Below are 21,847 nucleotides of genomic sequence, written 5' to 3' on the forward strand. Positions count from 1 at the left end.
GGCACACAGAGGCACCCTCTAAGCAGCTGGCGCCTGTGCTCAGGTCGGCACATGGCATCCCCCCGCACCAGGGCCACTGAGCGGGTGAGTGTGAACTCATGCCCTCTGCTGCCCACAGCCTAGGACAGCCACGGGGCAAATCAAGGCCAAATCCTTGTCTTCTCAAACGCTGGCCTGCTCCATTGTAGCCATGTGTGTAAATCAGACAGGAGAGGATGGGGGAAAGGGTTCAGGTAGCCAAGACAGGCTGGACATTTTGAACCCTGGACAAAGTGACTGGTATCTTTGTTTCCCCAGGGCCGGGCGCTTTTGTAATGGGTTGGGTGTGGGCCTTGATGTCTGCGATTCGCTCTTTAAACTTCTGCTGCAGGAATTTTTCTTCTTTGGAGTAGCTTTTCGCAAACACTGACATCAGCAGGCACCCTGCCATGGACGTGCCCCCGATGCAGAAGAGCACGGCTCCCGCCAGCTTGCACACGTCCAGGGCTCCATTAAACTGGACAGCATGTGTGTCGACCACCATGAAATCGGCTTCACCAAAAGCTTCGATCTTGGGGGGCACAAGAAAACCCACTGCCAGAACAGTCAGTCCGAGAACCACAAAGATGGTGCCGGAGATGAGTCCGACCTAGAGAAAGACACAATGAAGCGAGACAGGTGAGCACAGAGCCTCAGCTCTCCCGGAGGCGCCCAGGGCGGGCCTGGAGCACCTTTCAGAAACTGCAGTACTGTCTTAATTTTTCCTTTGAGCTTTCGGTGTGCACAATACTTTGTTGTTGACAAAGCCCCCTTTTGCTTACATTGTCTCACTTGGTCTCGAGGAAGAGAAAAGCAGGCCTGATATCCAGGAACCGGCCTGACTCTACCCTGGCCTTGATGCTGTTAGCAGAGGCCCAGAGCTCACAGCGAGGCCATGTTGTCCTCCTGTTGGTACAGTCAGTCTCACAGAACATCAACAGACAAAGCGCTTTCTGCCCCGTGATGAAGTAAGACTACGTCGCAGTTTTCCCTAAGCACAGACCAAAACAAGGTCAAATACCCAACACCTCCTCTCCTCTCCGCCAATATGAATGACTGCTGCATGTAGACCAATTACATCTTTAGTCTCTCCCTACAGATAAGATTCATTAAGAAATTCAATCATAGAATTGCCCCTGACAATCTACGGAGAACTCCTATTCCCTTAGGCCCTCCCCAAATCACCCAACTAAAGCCCACATCCTATATGTCCTTCCTCACACTCCCTTACTGAAATACTCCAGGAGCCCTCACGGTGTCATCTCTCTCACTATGATGCGTAATAAAGTTAACTGTTCAATATATAGGTATGTCCTGGTGATTCTGTGACAGTGACAGTCTGTGTAACTAACTACTTACCTCTTCCCTAAGTCCGTGGGAATGCAACCATAACCATTTAAAGCTGAGGAGATGTAACCTTGCAGAGGGTAGGTCACGGCCCAGGATGAACAGCTAGCAAGCTGCAGAGGCAGGGCTGGAAGCCACACATCTGACCCCAGGCCAGTGTTCTTTCTCTAACAGGGAGCTATTTGGTTGGGCCTGTGCAGATGCTGAGAAGTGGTAGGAATAGCAGATGGAAATTACACCACATCAGCTCAAGTTCTAATAAAATGTAACATGCTGAAGATGGAAAGTAATACACCATGTGGTGGATTAAACTCAGAGGTTTGGAATTAACAGACACAGACTTGGATTCTAGCACTGCCAACTAGCAATGAATCATATAAGGAATGTTACTTAAACACTCTTATTAATGTCCTCACCTATAAAATGATAAATGATAATAGTACCCACCTCCTAGAGTTGTTATGAAGACTAAGAGACATTCATGAAAGGCTTAGTCCTTTGCCTAAGTAATACATTGGAATAAGTAGTTATTGTTTGGAAATGTACCTCTTTTAAAATTATGCTACATTGGCAACTGCATTACAATTGCTCAATACTTAGAATAAAGAACAGCTATTATAGTTATTTATTTTTTAAACACATTTCTCATTTCCTCCTGTCTCTAATTGCTTTTAGTTAGAATAACAAAGTAGGAAAAATAACCAAATGCATAACACCATTTAATCTTGAACATTTAAAGTATGTTTACTTAACTTATTTATTAATTAAATCCCATGGTAATACACTAATAAAGAAGTTTTATATAATAGAAGAAAAACGTATTTGCAAACCCATCACCTTAACAAAGGGGCAAAAGGAAAATTAGTATTATTGAGCATTGTGAACCTCAAGAAGAAGTATATCTGCAAAGAAAAGAACTGATGATTAATTGGACTCAAATTCATAATCAGAGTCTAAGAACTGTTGCTGGCAGAGGTCTCGCATGCATGCTGAGAGTCGGAGAAAGCCACAGGCTGAACTGTGAGTCACCTGAACTGTACTCCTGCTCAGAGTGAGCTGAGTCTTATAAAGGAGTTCCTGGCATCATATTTCAACCAACAGGTTGTGACCTGCCTCATCTAATCAGAGCTACACAGCTATACCCTCATTTGCATATTTACTGACCAATCAGAGCAGCTCCATAATAACCAGTCAGAATAGGATTCCAGCCAATCAAGACATTGCTATTTGGACCAATCAAACTGTGCAAACTTGGATTCCTGATTTACATAAAAATAGATTAATCTGGGACCAAGGTGGAAGCTTTTCCTATATAAAGCAATCTTTCCTTGGTCTTTGGGGAGCTGACTTTCAGTTTCTCCGGGAGGCTGAGTTTCTCCAGTTTGCAAATTGTTTTAACTGAGTAAAATTTCTACTTTTACCACATTTGAGATTGGGGACTCTTTTTGGCATTGGATTGGTGGCAGTGACCTTTTGCTGAAAGCATCTATTATAAATTAGGCCTAGTGCTAGATATGTTTTTCACTTTATCCTCACCAGCCTTATAAGAGGTAGATATTTTTATTCCTATTTCACCTATCAAACACTGTGGTTTATAGGGTTGAAGAAGCATAGTTCAAGGCCCTATAATTAGCAAATGGTTTGATTGGACTCTGTCCCAGGTCTTCTAAGCTCTCCACCCTTTTTATTCTCCCATGATACTTCATCAATTATGATTTTGTATATTGCCTGATGTTATTTTCTTTTATTGCAACAAAGTTTTTGTTACCAGAGATGGACAAAATTCCATTATGTAATAGTGTGAGGAAACTGAAAAACAAAAAAAAGTCAATATAATCTCTTCTGAAAAAAAAAAAGAAACTATACTCCATAAGACATTAGTACAGAAAAAAATTGGGTTGTAAAATAGCTTTCTATTTTATAATTTCAAATAGCTTTCTACATTTTTCTAAAAATTGTGGTGAACAAATTCACCATCAAAGACTAACCATTATTTAAACATAACTTAAAAAATGACTCATATTGGAAAATTTTGAATGCACAAACTAAAATAACTTAAATATCCATGGTGACTTGCTTCATATGTCACTAAATTACCTTCCTCCTTAAGAACTGGCAATAATGCTCAAAAATTGAGGGCAGCAAAAATGTATCCATCTTAGCTTCTAAAGTTCTTCAGAGTAACTGAGGCAAATGCTCTCCATCTTCTATTTCTGTCTTGTCTCTCCACAGCTCTGATTCCAGCCTGTGCTCAATAAATATTCCTGACTGGCTAACCTGAACCACCAAGCTGCTGAATATGGAGCCAGGTGATTAATTCTCAGAGCAGTCTGCTCTTCAACTGAGCAGTGCTCTATAGTTCAAAATTCATGCTTGGAATAGCCGTCAAAAGCTAAAAGGCAAACCATGACTTGTAGATGGCAAAATTTCTGCTCACTTTAAGAACTGGAGAGTGGCTGGCCTCCCTGAGCCTTCTCCCTTTTCCTTGTGATATCCATGTGTCAGAGAGAGAGATGCCTACCATCTGTGGAGGGGAACACAATGTAATGGAAAGCTAACTCCAAAGAGTCTGAAGGTGCCACAAATGTAAGTCTAATGGGAATCTTCAAGAGATGCTCCCAGAGAGGCACTCTTAACCTGTTAAAACATATCAGGGAGAACTTGGTATGGTAGGCATGAAGGAGACCAATGATGGAATCAAACTTCCCTGCATCTTAACGTCCCTCAGCATATAATGGAGGTGGGGAGGGATGCTGGCATGCATCAGCTTAATTCTGGTACCATGTTGGAATACTGGAGAGAATAAAAAATCCTGAGAGTGATGCTCTACAATATCACAATTGTCTCTAAGTTGCAGTGGTCCTAGATCTAAGAAGATAAGGGCTCTATTAAATAGAGTTTTAAAAAATGCAACACAGAGATCTTTTAAGGGTTGAAGAGAGCAAAGCAGCCCTGTTTAGGGCCATGCAGAAGAGTTGAAATGCTTTTCGGCAAAGGGCCTCCCCCAGGTATACCAGAGCAGCCCAGGGCTGTGGGGTGTTCAGATCAATACCAATAGTGAGAGAGAAAGACCTCCTCAAGCTGTGACGAAGCTTGAAGACAGCAGCAAGGACAGCTTTTGAACTGCAGTTTCTGATGGTTCCCCTGGCTGTGGGGAGCATGTGTGAAAACCCAGTCCTAGCTGTTGGAAGAGAGGACTGGATAGGGAGGAGAACTTGGATTCCAGAAATTCTGCTGCTGGGGGCAACAAGCCAGCGAACGCTGTTATTTTGACCAACATCCCCTTCGCTGTACCTCCGTGAGCTGATGAGTTCTGAAAATGCAGTTTACTCCAATGAGCAGATTTGGCAGCAGCAGCAACGCAGCTGTTCTGGCAGCAAGGAGGCAGTAATGACTGTTGGAAGCAAGAACTAGTATGGCAGGGCAGAGCAGCATGTGGGGGGAAATGCTGGATGGAGCTAAATGTGAACGGGGCCATCTGGGTTAGAGGTAATTCAGGGGAAGCACATCAAGAGTGAAGACTGGCTTTTCTTCTTCGTTAGCCCCAAGGGCTGCCGCTGACCTCTCCTTGGCAGGATCTGAGCTACGAGTAGTGTCGGCTTGCCAGCAGAGATAACAAATTCTAGCTTGTGTCGCGACCTTCTTGCCTGACCTACCTGTCGGGACACTGAGCTTTACAAAGTCGAAAACCTATGCCAGACTATGATCTAGGTCCTTTCACATGCCTTACCTCCTACAGTGTTAAAGCTCCCTTCACCTGGGTGGTGGTACCCGTTATCCTGCATTGGTTCTTCTACTTCACAGAGGCTCTGTCCCTCTCTCACACATGAACACACTCAGCTGCTTCAGTCTTCAATATCTGTTCTAAAACGCTGCGTTCCTCACTAGCTACTGCTTCAAGTCATTCCTGCTTTTGACAGCCAAATTTGGTCCTCCATGATTCCACTGAAATTGCTCTCTCCAAGGTCACTACTGACCTCCTAATTTTCAAATCCCATGTGATTTTTCTTATCTCATTTGAATGTTCTGCAGTCATTGTGTTAAACACTCATGCTTTCTTCAAACCCTCACCTATTGTTATACCTGATACAACTCTCTTCTCTTTTTACATCTTACCCTTTAATAACCCACTCTCAACCTGCTTTGCCAGGTATTGTTCTTAATTATCAGTGTTCTCAAGGGTTTCACCTTGACTCATACCCTTTGTTCAATATGTTCTCTCTAATGTTTAATCTACTGACATTTCAATACCACCTATATATCAATGACTTCCAAATCTTCACAACTTGGGCCTAAGTAATTATCCTGGACTCTAGCCTCATATTTATAACAGTCAATAGGAGGATTGTTACAGTCCAATATGATGAACACTCCCCTAAAAGTAGTCATAGTATCATAGTAGTTACTGGGAGCACTCAGTGGGGGGGGGGGGGTGGGGGTGGGGGGACAAGATGATGTCCCAAAGGTTCATCAAACCCAAATATTCAAAATGGTACTCCTTCCTTCCTTTCCATTTTTCCTAACTGTGTTCCTGCCAGCCATTCACTGACTCTTTCCTCACATTAATAGTTAATAGTGCGTTAAATCATATGGATTCTATCTCATAAAGTTCTCTTGAACCTTGAATCACCACAGCTATTCTAATGGCGCAGACCATTACTATATCTTGCTCTGATAATCACAATAGCATTCTGATGGTTACCATTGGTAGTCTTATCCTTCTTTATACATTCTTCAAGTCTTATCTAAGAAAAAACATTTAAAAATACAATGAACATCACATGGATTGTCTCTTAAGAGGCTTCCATAGCTTTTCTCATTTCTAGTATGAAATCATCTCCTTAATATCTAGTAATACTTTGAAGAGAAATAAATAAAAGTAAGTTTAAATTCTGACTTAGCTTAGGGGGGAAACTGGACAGATCGGGACAGATAGGAGGAAGGTCTTGAAAGAAAAGAGGGAGAGCAGCTGCATCAGGTTCTCCCCATCCTGTGCTTCTACTTTGACTACTTTTAAGGGAATGTTTAGAATGTAGGATTGTAACAATCTTTGTATGTGTCTATCTTTTCCATTTGCTATATTAGTACTATACCTTATTCACAAGTAAAGAATAACATTTTATTCACAATTGAACCCCAGAGTCTAACACATATTTTGTGCAGACTGGACCTATAAACATCTGTAGAAAGAATAGCACAGTGAGATGGATGCTATGTCGATCCATACGACAGAGCAAATAATCTACCTCATCCCCATTTGATTCCAATCTCCATTCTCATTAACCCCTCCATGCCGCCCACTGCCAGGGAGCTGGTTTGAGGGCAGAGTCCCATTGAGACAGTATGAGCAGAGTCCCCAGGGAGATATCAACATGACCATGGCAACATTATAGTGGAAGAAGGGAAGGGGAAGCTCAGAGCTTGAACCAACTACAAATGCAATTTGAAATGAAAAAATAAAATAAAATAAAAGAATCATAATAGAAACATAGGCATAGGCAGTTCCTTTCTCTGTATTGGTAGAGAGTACTTCAAAAACCTACTGAAATGAACTCACTTATATTTCCAAGGAGGAAAGACAAGGGTTGTTAGTTTATTCCATTTGTAGGGGTGAGGTCTCTAAGACAGGGATTCCTAGGTTATTCAGGTTGACTGAAGGGTTCTGAATGCCCAGTCCAGTGTTAATGACTAGAATATGAGTCTAAGATTTGGATTTTGATATAATATAATCTCTATGAGGCTATGGATTTTGCCTGTTTTTCTTCTCTGCAAGAATACTTTTGGATCCTGTTTGTATAAAATGAAAGGGAGAAAATATTGAATATGAAAATCTGAAATCTGGGGTTGGTAATTTACTGTGAGTTCTTTATTTCAAATACAAACTTTTATATTATTTGATCAACTTACAGCAGCACAAATCACATAATCATCAGTGTTTTGGATCCACATAAATGCTGACGATATTCTGTATGGCAGTGGCATTTTAGGCTCTTGGCACAACAGCTCTGTGAGGCAAATATTTGTTTTTTGACACATACTGAAGCAACCACCCACTTATGTGGGTAAATACAATATGTGCCAGCTTGGCTATTTATTTCATTGGTTCAGGCCAATAAGGATTCATCAGAGGTGACAGGGCAAGGATGATAGCTTGACCAATTCTAATACAGAGCACATGACCCTAGTGAGATTTTTAATAATACAGGTCTTGGATAATCTATGTTAACAACTATTATCCAATATTTTGTTTATTAACTAGATTTCCAGTTTTATTTCCACTTCAGGATTTAATGTTCCACATGGCACCTGATAATAGTAACTACTACATTGAATGCTTATTGAGTGAGTACATTGTTCTAAGCACTAGGGAAATATTATCTTATTTAATTCTCACAACTTTATCTAGTTGGTACTATAAGTATTACCATAAGAGTCCCATTAGGGTCAATTACTGTCCAAAGTTGCAGAGCTATTAAATGGAAGAGCTGATATTTGAACCATGCAGTCTGAGGACAGAGTCCATGTTCATAATCATAATATTGCATTGTCTCTTGTTACACTATTGCCAATAAATTGTAAGTTTATGTCAATATCAATGTCTAAAATTGTGAGATATTTTGGGAGAAAGTCAGAATGATTGGAAACCCCTGAGGTACAGAATGTTATACCTGGAGGCGACCAGAAACATCATGCAAGGCTGTATCTTCTCAGAATCCCTTCCCAATCCTCAGCCTTTTCTTTATTTCTAAATGTTGGCATGCCCCAATGACCCTTCTCTTCTATGTCCCTACTGTCTTCCTAGGTGATCTCATCTAGTCTAGTGCTTTATATACATTCTTTATACCACTGACTCCCAATCCATGAGCTGCAGATCAGTATATTTAAATTGCCACTAGGGATTTCCATTTGCGTGTCTAATAGGCATCACCAATATGGTTGGATAGCTGGAATCAAACTCTTAGTTCCCCACTCATCCCACTGCTCTCCCTGTGTTCTCCATCCCAGTAAATGATAACACCATTCACTAAACAGCTCAGGCTGCAAGCCTTGGAGTCATGCTTGACTCCACTTTGCCTTTTATCTAGTTCATCAGCATGTCCTGACAGCGTGGCTTTCAAACTTTATGCTAAATTTGACTACTTATCACCATCTCCACTAACATCACCTTAATTTAAGTCACTATTATGTCTTATTGGGGTAATTTAATAGCCCCTATACCAGCTGCTTCTATACTTTTCCTTCTATAACCTCTTTTCTGTACACTAGCCAGAATTATCCTGTCAAAGTATTAATTTGATCACAAAATTCTTCTGCTTAAAATGTTCACATGGCTTCTCATGGCTCTCCAGGTAAGAGTCAAAGTCCTCACTATCATCTATAAGGCTCTACATACATCATCTGAGCCCTGTTGTTTTCCTGAATCCATCACCTTTCCTTTTCCCCATTTCATTCCACTCCAAAAAGACTGTACCTCTTGCTATTTTTTCAAATACATCAAACTTATTCTCATTTCAGAGCTTTAGATTTGCTATTTTCCCAATCTGGAATGACCTTAAGCTAGATAATTTTATGGTCTGCTCCCTCAGCTCATCCTCATATTTACTCAAATATTTACCATGGAAACCTTTCTATGATCAGCATATCCAAATACATGTCCTCCACCACTCCCTGTCCTCTTATCCTAATTTATTGCTCTTCATTGTACTTGTCACTACCTGACATTCTATTATGTGGTTTCTTTCTTTATGGTCTGTTTACCATGATAGATGGTAAGTTCCATGAGGGCAAGGGCTTTTACCCCTCCTGCTTACCACTTTAATCTCCAGCATTTTGCAACATTTTGGCACAGTATAGGTGCTCACTAATTATATGTTGAATATACTGTCTACTGAGGCTCCTTCATTAGAGGAAGTTGATGATCAGATATCTCGTAGAGCTTGAGCTGGAATACAGGCCACTTTATTATGTCCCAGCATTAACCCTCTCTATATACCTAATTATTTCCTTTTTAATAATTATTATAACTTGTCAAATGATACTCATCAAGACTGTAAGGGATGCTGAAAGCATATAGTATTTTGCCCATGGATGGCTTCACAATTGATGAATTTAATGGCACATTAATAACAGTAGCAAAAATAATAATTAATGAGGGCAATTGTACTTATTAATGTTTAACCTGAAAATCAACAATAATGCTGTCTAGAGACTTCCTTCAGCTCAAGGTTTATATTCTACTTTCCTAAGGGAAGAAAACTGTATTTACTATCACCAGGAGGGATGCACACACTAAGTTCCGTTCTTAACCTCAGAGTTCTCTACAGCTCTACAGTACTTACCATATCCAGTAGCTGTTGCATTTCCTAAGTTAAACACATGCTTCTGACTTACCTTCCAGAATACTGAGCTCCACTTGTTAGGTGATCTCTGGATCTGGAAATCATCCTCATACTCCCAGATTGAGGTGGTACAGTCCTCATAAAACTGGTGCAGGTAAGACCGGACTCCATAGCGCTGGTACCCGCCCTCAGCAGCAGCTGGTGCCTGCTTGGACCCACAGACATTGCTGCAAGAACTCATCCTTCCCAGCTGGAATGACAATATCCATGTGCATCAGCCTCATGGGCTCTGGCCTCAGGATCAAAAGGCAGATCAAAGATGAGAACCAGCCTGAGTAGTGTCAGCTTATTTGAACAATGCTCTTTTCTTAAGAGAAAAGACACTTTTCAAACCTGCCTTTCTTGTAAGCTTAATGCAAACTTTCCATAAATACTCAATGATTAGAATTGGTTCTCCATGAGTAAAACCAGACATAACAGCATAGCTCACTTAAACTATCCAAAAATGTAAGCATGAAGCACATGAGAAATGGCAACAAAGAGGCTGAGTTTTCATTGTCTTGACAAGTAATCTTTAATCTCTTGGAATCCCATAGTCTTTGTATTTACTTGTAAAGAAATAGGTAGGCATTCACTGTCTACAGATAGAATTTGTCTTGGGCTGTCCTCTCAGATGCTTAATGGTGTTCCCTTGTGGAAACTACATAGTGTTACTCTTAGTAGTTTGAAATTCTGCCTTTGGATCTAATGTATCTTGCTCTAACATTTTAACTAATTGTCAAGTTGTACAAAAGCTTTATTAAAAAGCTTCTGAGCAACTTGTGCTTCCTGCTTTATTAATCACAAATGACTTGGGCAATAATTTACACCTCACTAACTATAACATCAGGTAGTTCAGTAATTATTTGTGGTTACATCTCTCCATGTGAGATGCTAATAATGTACAGAGTAGACCCAGCTTTTATTATCTTCCATGAGGTGTCTAGTATGAATAAGAATTCAGATAACTATTAAATGAAACTATATTCCAGATAGGTTTTTTTGGGACTCTGCCTTCTTCTTGGTTGACCTAATCATTACCCATGGAGAGAGGCATTTGATTATTAATCCATAGGGGGGGGGGGGGGAAGGAATTACTAAGGGATAGCAATTTTAGTGAGCAAGAGAATTCTCAGTTATTCTCTGTTTGTTCTTTGGTTTTCTGATCTCCATATAAACAGAGTATTGTGTAGCTGGAGGTATGAAATATTGTTTAGATTTTTCAATTATCCTCTAGATTATTTTCCTTGTGTGGACATAGTCTCAAAATGACAAAGCAAGGAACAATATAGAAGGGCATTTTCCCAATTGAACCAGGGCTTGTGCTATAATTCAAGCTAACAGAAGACATAATAAATGTTTCTAATTACTTATCAAGAAGCCAAGTAGTCATGTATATCTACAAGGAAAAAATAATCTAAATTTGTGGCCAGTGCCCCTTTGTGGCCACTTAGTTTGGTTGGATAGACTCATGGGCTAAAAGCAAAGTTGAAGCCAGGGATATTTAACATTTTCCTGTCCCATGGCCACAAAGTGAACCTATAAGAATATCTTGTAAATGTTTGCCCTTGGCCATAAGTGGGTTATAGTTAGGAAATTTAGTCAAATTCAGGAAAATATGGCCCTCATCTTAAAAAATGATGCAATCAGGTGTTAAAGATGGTAACCAATAACATCATCCTTGTAAGTGTTGGTTAATATTACATTTAGTGCCTAACTCCCTGTACCTGTGCCTTCTTCCTACTCCAGGTGTAGCTACCATTTAAAGAAATCATAGGAGGAAAGATCAAGGGAGGCATTTTTTTTTAGCTTTTAAACATTTCAAATCAAGAGTTTAGAATGTACTTTGCCTAATTAGAACAGCAAAGTCTGATGGATCAGATTTTGTAAACCTAGTTGTTTATCCAACAAAACGCATTGACTCAGTCTGTGGATTCATGGCCAATGTCTTCTTTTGTTAACCTAGTTTTCATACTTTAAATGCCAGGATGACTTCTTCACTACTATTTACTTAATGCTTGTACAATGAAGATGATTAATAAGGCTATGACTAGTGATTTACAAGTAGAACACTTTTAAAGGCACTTTCTTTTAAGACATTCTAACAAAATCTCAGTCAAAAGGAGATAGGATTATTATTACCAATTCTGCTTTGCTACTGAAGAAACTGAGGCATAGACAAATCATCTGCTAAAGGTTATACCATGAGTCAGGGAGCAGATGAAACATGACAATACATGCACTGACTCACATACTTAGATGATTAGAACCAACTCATTCAAATATATATTTTCAGATTTTCTATAAAGTATCAGGAACTTTAACATAAAAAAGGACAAAAATAGATATTATGGGAGAAAAAGAATCCTTCATAGCAATGGTAAGACTTATTTTTCTGAGTTGTTGAAGTCATTCTTTCTTGGGATTGAGCTTTCATGCAGAGCAGCACTGGGTGATATATTTTAGTCATTCCCTGCACAGCTTGTCTCCAGCACACCAGGTTAACTGTTTCTGCTTTATAGGATGAGACTCAGCAATGCAACTTTGTTAAACACAACACGGGTAAAATCATAAGAGAGACAGGAAATGTGATAAAACAAATGTTTTTGAGGCTGAGTGATGGAAGGCTATACTCTAAGTCAGAATGGATTTTAGTGATGCTACATACATTCTAGAAAAGGATCCTAATGAGCCTTTCTCCTCTCTCCAAGCACAACAATATGGCCTGCACTGTGCTAACCCATCAGAGCAGAGAATAGACTTTAATGCTAGTTTTTGATCTGCAATTTACTGGTCATGCCATCTCAGGCAAACCTCTCTGGGCTCTGGTTTTAAACCTTAAAATAAGATGGTTGCACTCTCATTCCTTCTAGATAGAGTTGTGCAGGAGTCTTTGGCCATGAATCTACAGAGTGGGTCAATTATTTTTGTTGGATAAAGAACTGGGTTTACTAATTTCCCACCTCCTTCTAAACTCTCATTAATTGATTGTCATTGTCCCAAATTCTGCTTTACTATTGTATGTAGGGAACTTCAGTTCAAAAGAGCGTATAAGCTACTAATTGGGTTAGTTACTTGGTATTTAGTAGAATAAATGGTTGTGTATGGTTTGTTTAATAAATTCACTTCAGTATCATTGTATGTGGCCCACAATAGTAGTTCCTGGGGCCTTAGAGGTTCATACATATAACTTGGGATTAACTCCAAGAGAAGAATGATCACTTGGAAGAACATGAATGTTAAAATATAACAAAATGGAATGAGAATGTTGCCCCTACAAAATCTCAACAAAGAGTTTCATTCCACATACATAAGCCAACTACTTTTTGTCCCAATATAGAAAATGTTACAGTAATTGGAATCTACCTGGTTAATTAATACCTCCAGTATCATAAATAGGATACACGGGGTCACATTAAGACCTGAGTAATTAGAGAAGAAATGGAAGATATATTAAAGGCTTTTTAGCTTGGCTCATCATTTCCTTAATGAGCAAGTTCCATGAGAATTCTGATATTTGTATTTCAATAGCTATAGCAGTATCAACAGCAAAAACAGTAATGTTAAATCTATGACTGTTGTTAAGTGACAGATCCTAGAGGGCTCCCCTTTTTTGAGAAATCCTTAGTATCCCAAGAAATGCATGAATGGGGGGAAGAGGTGAGTGAAAATATTTCCAGTATTGTATTTAAATGAATTCTGTGAATATTCATTTTATAAACACTTCTTGTGGAGCCTATTGCATCCTCATTTCCAGCATGGCCATGTTTTTTATTTCTTAAATATATTTTTATTGATTTCACAGAGGAAGGGAGAGGTAGAGAGAGAGAGAGAGAGAAACATCAATGATGAGAGAGAATTATTGAGCATCTGCTTCCTGCACACCCTCACTGGGGATCAAGCCCATAACCCAGGCATGTGCCCTGTTGGGGAATCAAACTGTGACTTCCCAGTTCATAGGTCAATGCTCAACCGCTGAGTCATGCCTGATGGACCAACATGGCCATTTTGATGGAGCACAAGCAACTCTGGTTTCTTGGTCATCTATGAAGAGACAATTGTTTTTGTTCTCCCTGAGGACATTCTAGGTGCTGATAAGTGAGGATCCACCCACATTTTTAAAAAATTTTTCTTTTTGTACTCTGTCTATCTCAATTGCATGTACAATTAATATATTTTATTGATTTTTTACAGAGGGGAAGAGAGAGGGATAGAGAGTTAGAAACATCGATGAGAGAGAGACATCGATCAGCTGCCTCCTGCACAACCCCCACTGGGGATGTGCCCGCAACCAAGGTACATGCCCTTGACTGGAATCGAACCTGGGACCTTTCAGTCCGAAGGCCGACGCTCTATCCCCTGAGCCAAACAGGTTTCGGCTGCATGTACAATTATACATTAAATGGATATTCAATTCTTAGCAACACAGCATACCTATCATATCCCAGAAACCCATAAAAGGAGAAAATAATAGCTTAACTCCCCTTCCAAACTCTTTTGAGAGGTTTTCTGCAATCTGCATATTAAATATCATCCTCTATCACTCTCTATCTCCTTGTTAAATCTCTTTGTCTTCATAGTACTTGTTACTACCTGATATCCATTATGTATGCTATGAAAGACCAGGTACATGATAGACTGCAAGCTTCACAAGGGCAGGGACTGTCCTGTTTACCCCTTTGATCTCAAGCACTTTGAAACTTCTTGGCACAGAGTTCTGCCTGGGTTGATGTGGGTGATGGCCTGAGTGGTCCTTCATTTTTCATTCCTCTGTTCCTTCAGTGTTTTTTAAAGCCCTAATTATGTGCTAGATTATGTGAGATAATGTTACAAAGATGAGCAGGGCACAGTCTGTTCTCAACAGACCCTTGGATTTGAAGGAAAAGTCCTCATAAGGCAATAATTGCAATGGAACAAGCACCAAAATGAGGTATTTGCAGCAGAAGTACAAATACTGAGAATCCCTTGAACAATTCCTCTATTTGGCAAACAAACTCATACATGTGTTATTTTGATCTCTATGTGTGCCAATATCCTACAGTATCGATTTGTTGGAAATTTGAATTTGTCTAGTATATGCAGTTACTTTTTATTTTACTTAAAAAATGTTCATAGCCCTGAAAACAGAAATAAATATTTATGCCTCATGAAACTCTAAGAATATCACTGACTTTATATTACTTGTCTTCATGGCCTCCTTGAGAGAAGACTGACAGAAAATTGAGGCATAAAAAGGATGAGTGTTTTCCCATGGCTCTGTGTGTGAGTCAGTTGTTGAGTCCAGGCACAGGCCCTGTTCTATTTATTCTACGTGAAATATCATTCCATTTTCATACTGCTTTTCTCTCCCATAAAATCATTCTGAGATAATGAGAGTGAGGTTCCCATTAGAGCCACTTTCCCACAGGGCCAGTTCTGCAAGGTATAGGCACGTGGCTGATTTAGACCATTTACCCAGCACCAAACCAAAAGGGCAATTCACTTAAAGGACTCAGACTCACAGTAGATGCAGGAAGACATGAAAGCCTGTTCACAGCTTTTTCACTTCGTAAGCAGGCATTCTAGAATTATATAAGCATGACCTTGAAACTTGAAAATGTGTTTCTAGATCATTTCAAAGGTATTTCATTCTCCTGTAATAGTGGTAGAGATTGTGGCTCTATCTTAGAGCTTTTTATAATACCCTGGAAATCAATGGCTATGCATCCACCATGTAATTTTTAAAGGAGGGGTGATGACATGCAATTATCTTATTATTTTACTCCCTCAAGATATATTTTTAAGAAAACTATATAATGTCTAAAACCAAAATGAAAAGAACCCATATTCTCTTTAAATCTCTTATTTGTCTACATACCAATGACAAGGTGCTCATAAATCAACATGTGAGAAGTTTGAGTCTTACCTTTGAAGTCCTCCTCTTCCTCTTTTTGTTATTTACTCTTTGAGCTTTCTTCTTAATGGCACATTCTTCAAGCCTATTTAAGAAAAAAAAATATCTGAAGAATGTGATCTAGATAAAAACCTAAATTTTATAAGCCATTTTTTATAAGTTACAAAGAATCATTTTAATGTTAACAAAAACATTAGCAAAGAACTTGTTCAAGAACAGAGATAGCTTTTTTTAAACAAAAGTATAACATTTTGTAACTTTTTAATGGACTCTTGTGAGTTTATAGAGTAAATAAGACAACACAAATGAAAAGGGACCTGTAAACTATAACACATTATGCAAACACTATTATGATTTTGATATAAATTATATCCCATGCAGTAAATAATACCACTTAGACTGATCCATTTGTACTTTACAAATTATAAGTAAAAAGATTACATGCTTCCTAGATACTCCAAAATTAATCTATTTGGTGCCTGTTTCATTATATTATAAAATAAGTGAGTTTTATAGCCATTGAACTTTCTGATCTATTACATACACTTTAGACTTATTAAGACTCCTTGGTTGATTTACCCATTAGGCTGGTTTTCACTCCTATATCTGTTTTCTTCCTATCCTGATAATTTTACTTTTCATCTGACTAAGAAAACCAGGTGCCCATGCAAAATTTAATTAAAAAGTCATTGCCAGCAATAGAGCTATTGGTTTCATGCATTACTCTAGTCATGCAAAATAAAATAATAACTGGGGGCATATTTTTCAAGAGGTCATTAAGAATTCTTTCTGATGAACAATCCCCATTCCATTTACAGGAAAACCTCAAAGACTTGAGGTGAATAAACCTAGTTGAGAACTGTTTAACTGTTTTCAGTATTTTGCAGGTTCAGTGCATGTGAATCATAGCCAAATCTTCTCCAAGGTTCCTTTCTTTGCTCCAAATTTTTATTTTGTAGATATCCTGAATCTGATAAGCAAAAGAAAAGAAGCAACTTCCCTCCCTTCTCCTCCTCTCCCCTCCCTTCCTCCCCCTTCCCCTCCCCTCCTCTTCTCTCTCTCTCCCCACCCGCCCACCCACCCACTCTCTCTCATCTGTGCCGGTATCAATTAAACTTCCATTCTTTATCTGTTGCTGCACGCACCGCCCCCCCCCCCCCCCCCCCCCCCCCCATTTCGCCCGTTTTCTTTGCAGGAATTGACTCCACACTTGCCCTTCACCAAAGGCTGGCCTGGAGCCAAGGAGCTCTCCACGGTTCTGAAAACATTTCTGCTACTGAGCCAGGAACCAAACAAAAAAACAAACAGAAAACCAGCTGTTTAACTCCAGCTCTGTTTTCTTTGAGGTCATCAGCCTTAGCCTGACCCCTACCCAACCCCCCTTTCTAACCACACAAGAATTAGGTCCTGAGATAATATCAAAATTCTTAAACATTTTTAGAAGTGGCAAAGGAGTGGGGAGAGCAAGTGGGGATTGAATTCAGCCTGGAAAACAAATCAAACCACCTTTCCAAACTCCAAATACATAAAATTTACTCTTACCTAATATACAACTTACCTTGTCTCAGTTAAGAAACTCTTAAGTTTCCCCCTATACCTTCCAAATTCTTACATAACAAATCATCAAAGCATGGAGTTTGCAAACCCTTATTTGTTCCTGGATTTTGTAGATTTATGCACATATAATAAACGTGACGAGAAATGAGAGGGGGGAGAGGGGAGAGAGAGAGAGAGAGAGAGAGAGAGAGAGAGAGAGAGAGAGAGAGAGAGAGAGAGAAGAGAAAGAAGAGAAAGGGAGGAGAGGGAGAACTGGAGGATAAACCGAGTATAGATCACCGCAACCTGGGCTTTACCTGTCCCCTCCAATCCCCTGACCCGTGGAGCAAGTGCAGCCTGCTAGCCGCAGATCTCTCGCTGGGGTCCCATCGCCACCGCCGCCACCGCCGCTCCAGCCGCACCAAGCTCACCCCGCGCCTGATTGACAGCTGGGTGCCCCCGTGCTTGTGCCTCCGAGTCCTGCGCAGCCGCTGTTGCTGCCGCCGAAGGGGCGGAATCCGAGCTGCGCCGGCTCGCTTCCAGTGGGCGGGTCCCGAGTGGTGAGTGGGCGGGGTCCCGAGCTCTGAGGTGCCTGGGCCTTCTCGCCAGCACTCAGGGCCTCTGCTTCCCTAGAGAGCATCTGCTCTGTGAAAGTCTGGTCACTGTGCCCTGAAGAAGCTCAGGGTGCTAGGGTCGGACACCTTGTCTGCTTTTCTGCTTGTCCACCCTTTTCTTCTCTTGCCCAGCACATTGGCTGGCCATAGCAGGCTCAGTACACACACATTTTTTAATGAATGGAGAAGGTAGACAGATGTCTGATTCTCCACCACCACCCCATTTAGGATGTGTAGAGGCTTCTCCCCACCCTGTTTTTGTCCTTCAGGAGACATGGGTGAAGAGCTTCTCTGACTCCCAGAGCGCTGCCCAGAGGAAAGAACCTGCTCACCTCTGTTTGCATTGGGTGCCTTCAGTTCCTCACCTGGCCCTTGACCCCAACATCAGGAAGTCTCAGTGGGTGAGATGGAAGAACAATGAAGGAAAGGGATTAAATGATGATATTCAGGAAAACACACACACACACACACACACACACACACACACACACGCAGACAACAACATACCCGAAAAATAAAATACCTGTGAATATCTCAGAAAATTTGTGTGGGTATAGACAAGAGAGTATATAAATGACCCTTGGTTCATGAGACATTCTACAGCCACTGGTAAGTGGCATTTAATGAAAATGATTCCCAGGGTAGTTAACATTTGCACAGCCATTCTACATATAAATAATAACACCTAACATTTACATCAGGGGTGGGGAACATCCAGCACCCGAAATCATTTGGTCTGGCCCTGCCAAGGTGTTAGGGGTGAGTTAATTAAATGTTTGACCAAATATAGCAGGCTAATTTTTAAGTTGATAATTTTGCATGGCCCATGAATGATGTTATGAATATCCAAATGGCCCTTGGCAGAAAAGGTTTTCCCATGCCTGATTTACATAGTGCTTACTATGTGCCAGCTATTGTTTTAAGCACATTACCCACACATTAATTACACACATATTATATCATTAAATCCTCAGATCATCCCTAAGTAGTAAGTGTTCCTTTTTACCCCAGGTTACAGATGAAGAGGCAGAGGTAGAGAGAGAAGTGACTTGTATCCATGATGATACAAGCTGGCAATTACTTCTTGCAGGCCACCACTAAATGGGAGAGGTGGGCTGGAATCTACAAGGTTATATCCTGGAGAGGATTTAGGGTATAAGTTATATTTTGCCTAAAAATCACAAGAAACAATTATTTTTATTCAACAGTGGACAGACCAGAGCAACTATTGAGCAAATGTATAAGGGGAACCAAGGATAAGGATGGCTGTGTCTTTGTTTCACCAGTTCACAAGTCTAACCCCAGTTTCAACACTACAGTAGACCCCCTTATCCATGGGGCATGTGGTCCATGACCCCAAATAGTTGCCTGATACTATGGATAGTACTGAACCCTGTATATATACCAGTATATACATACCTGTGACAAAGTTCAATTCATAATTTAGGATCTTTTCTTTCCTTATTAAGTCAAGAACTTTTACCTTTCACTCAAAGGGAGCACTTTACAGCTTTTTTGAGGCATAGTCAAATTGCCAGCATCACTATTCTTGCACTTTCAGACCATAAATAAGTAAAATAAGGATTACTTGAGCACAAACATTGTGAAATCTCAACAGTAGATGTGATAACCAAGATGGTTACTAACTGACTAACAGGCAGGAGCACCTATAGTGTGAAGATGCTGACAAAGAGATGATTCATGTCCAGGGTGGGACAGTGAGACAGTGTGAGATTCCGTCATGCTATGCAGAACAGTGTACAACATAAAACTTCTGAATTGTTTATTTCTGGAAATTTTCACTAAATATTTTCAGACTGCGGTTGAGTGCAGATAACTGAAACCTCACAAAGCAAAACCGTGGGTGGGGAGGGAGGATTACTATACTTTTCAACACTATTTAATTCTGTAGGTGCCATTTTTTCTTTCTCCCCTCTCAGTATTCATGAAAGTGCATTTTTTGGAAGCTTTGACAAGTTGCTTGTTAAATTCTCATATTTAGTGTGTGGATCTGCTGAATAATTATTTATTCTTAGATTGTGACATGACCCATGTGTTTTCCCATCCTTGAAAGCCCATAAGAATCAGCACACATGCAAACATCTGGGGGTTCCCAGTGATACTTTAAAGATTGGGCTGCAAGAAGGGCAGGGCTGACTTCCCAATGTCTACCTTGCTGGTTTCTGCTAAGCACCTGGTCTCTTTTGACAACACATGAAGAATCCATCATCCACTGATTCAGAAAGGTAATTCAAATAGGACTTGACATTAGACAGACATGGGTTTTAATTCTGGCTCTGCTAATTCCTACTATTCAATCTGGTCAAGTTTCTTCACCAATCTGTACCATGTTTTATTCATCTATAAAATGGTTATAATAATATATACTTCTTATAGTAGTAGAATTAAGTGAAGTTATTTTTATAAAGTATTATAACAAACATTCAATAAATACTGAAACATAATACTCAATAAATTATAACTATTACTAGAGGCCCGGTGCACAAATTCGTGCATGGGGGGTCACCGATGGCCAGCCCGGGCGGATGGATTGTGGGAGGTTAGCTGCTGGCCCCAAGAAAGGAGTCAGCCTTCGCCCCCCCCCTGGGAAAGGGGTCATGTCCACCGCCACCCACCCTAAGTTCACTGTCCCAGCCCAGGGCCTGAAGGCCGTGGCGGAGTCAGGAGACAAGGCAATGGTTGCCAGGCCAGGCACAGAAGAATGGATGCCCTGCCACCCCGTAGTAGTTTTCCACCTACCCCCCTCCTCCTTCCCTCACTGCTGTGGTGCTACCACAGTGGGAGGGTGGCCCCTAGGGAAGGAAGAGGATGGGAGTGAGACAAACTATTATGTTGAGGGATGACTTTCAATAGATCACAGCAAGGAAGCTGTTCTGCTACGTACAAAACCCCAACCCGGAAGCAGGTCTCTACAAATGGTTTAGCACCAGGGGCCGATGGGGGCTGGCCGGTCAGGGGGAGGGGCCATGGAAGGTTGGCTGTGGGAGTGCACTGACGACCAAGGGGCAGCTCCTGTGTTGAGCGTCTGCCCCTGGTGGTCAGTGCACGTCATAGTGACTGGTTGACCGGTAGTTCTAGTTGTTCAGTCATAACAGTGGCTTAGGCTTTTATATATATAGACTAGAGGTCGGGTGCATGAAATTTGTGCAGGGGGAGTGTGTCCCTCAGCCCAGGCTGCGCCCTCACCAATCCAGGACTGCTGACTCCCAACTGCTCACCTGCCTGCCTTCCTGATTGCCCCTAACCACTTCTGCCTGCCAGCCTGATAACCCCCTAACCACTCCCCTGCCAGCCTGATTAATGCCTAACTGCTCCCCTGCCAGCCTGATTACCCCTAACTGCCTTCCCCTTTAGGCCTGGTCACCCCTAACTGCCCTTCCCTGCAGTTCTGGTCCCCCCCAACTGCTCTCCCCTGCAGGCCTGGGTCCCCCACAACTGCCCTTCCCTGCAGACCCGGTCACCCCCAAATTCTCTCCTCTGCTGGCCTGGTCACCCCTAACTGCCCTCCCCTGCAGGCTTGATCATCCTCAACTGCCCTCCCTTGCAGGCCTCGTCCCTCTCAACTGCCCTCCCCTGCTGGCCTGGTCCCTCCCAACTGCCCTCCCCTGCTGACCATTTTGCGGCGGCCATCTTGTGCCCACATGGAGGCAGCCATCTTGTGTGTTGGAGTGACAGTCAATTTGCATATTACTCTTTTATTAGATAGGATAGAGGCCTGGTGTACAGGTGGGGGCCGGCTGGTTTGCCCTGAAGGGTGTCCCGGATCAGGGTGAAGTTTCCCTTGGAGAATGGGGTGGCCTGGGTGAGGGGCCTGTGGTGGTTTGCAGGCCGGCCACACCCCCCCGTGACCCAAGCAGAGGCCCTGGTATCTGGGAATTATTTATCTTCTATAATTGAAACTATGTAGCCTTGAGCAGAGGCCAGGGCAGGACAGGGTGTGCAGGAAGCTTGGCTTCCTCCATTGCCTGGAAACCCAAGCCTCCTGCTAACTCCGTGGCTGTAGCCATTTTTGTTGGGATTTATTTATCTTCTATAATTGA

The 21,847-nt window shown here is 41.3% G+C and overlaps 1 protein-coding gene across 1 annotated transcript; it reads right to left on the bottom strand.

The window, feature by feature from the left end:
• Positions 1–229: 229 nt before the first annotated feature.
• NRSN1 (neurensin 1) lies at positions 230–9,945 on the bottom strand. The gene is made up of 2 exons (XM_054721407.1): positions 9,757–9,945; positions 230–628 (listed from the first exon to the last, which is right to left on the bottom strand). Exons 1-2 carry the CDS (start codon positions 9,943–9,945, stop codon positions 230–232), a joined length of 588 nt encoding a protein of 195 aa, XP_054577382.1.
• Between the last annotated feature and the right edge of the window lie 11,902 nt (positions 9,946–21,847).

The sequence above is a fragment of the Eptesicus fuscus genome, chromosome 9 (genome assembly GCF_027574615.1).
Source record: "Eptesicus fuscus isolate TK198812 chromosome 9, DD_ASM_mEF_20220401, whole genome shotgun sequence".
Lineage (NCBI taxonomy): Eukaryota > Metazoa > Chordata > Mammalia > Chiroptera > Vespertilionidae > Eptesicus > Eptesicus fuscus.

What these genes read in the sequence shown, in the direction of transcription:
- NRSN1 (XM_054721407.1), bottom strand. Translation starts at nt 9,945, where the DNA reads ATGAGTTCTTGCAGCAATGTCTGTGGGTCCAAGCAGGCACCAGCTGCT. An exon ending in GGAGCTCAGTATTCTGGAAG is followed by an intron (nt 629 to 9,756) that starts GTAAGTCAGAAG and finishes GTCTTTCTCTAG; the next exon opens with GTCGGACTCATCTCCGGCAC.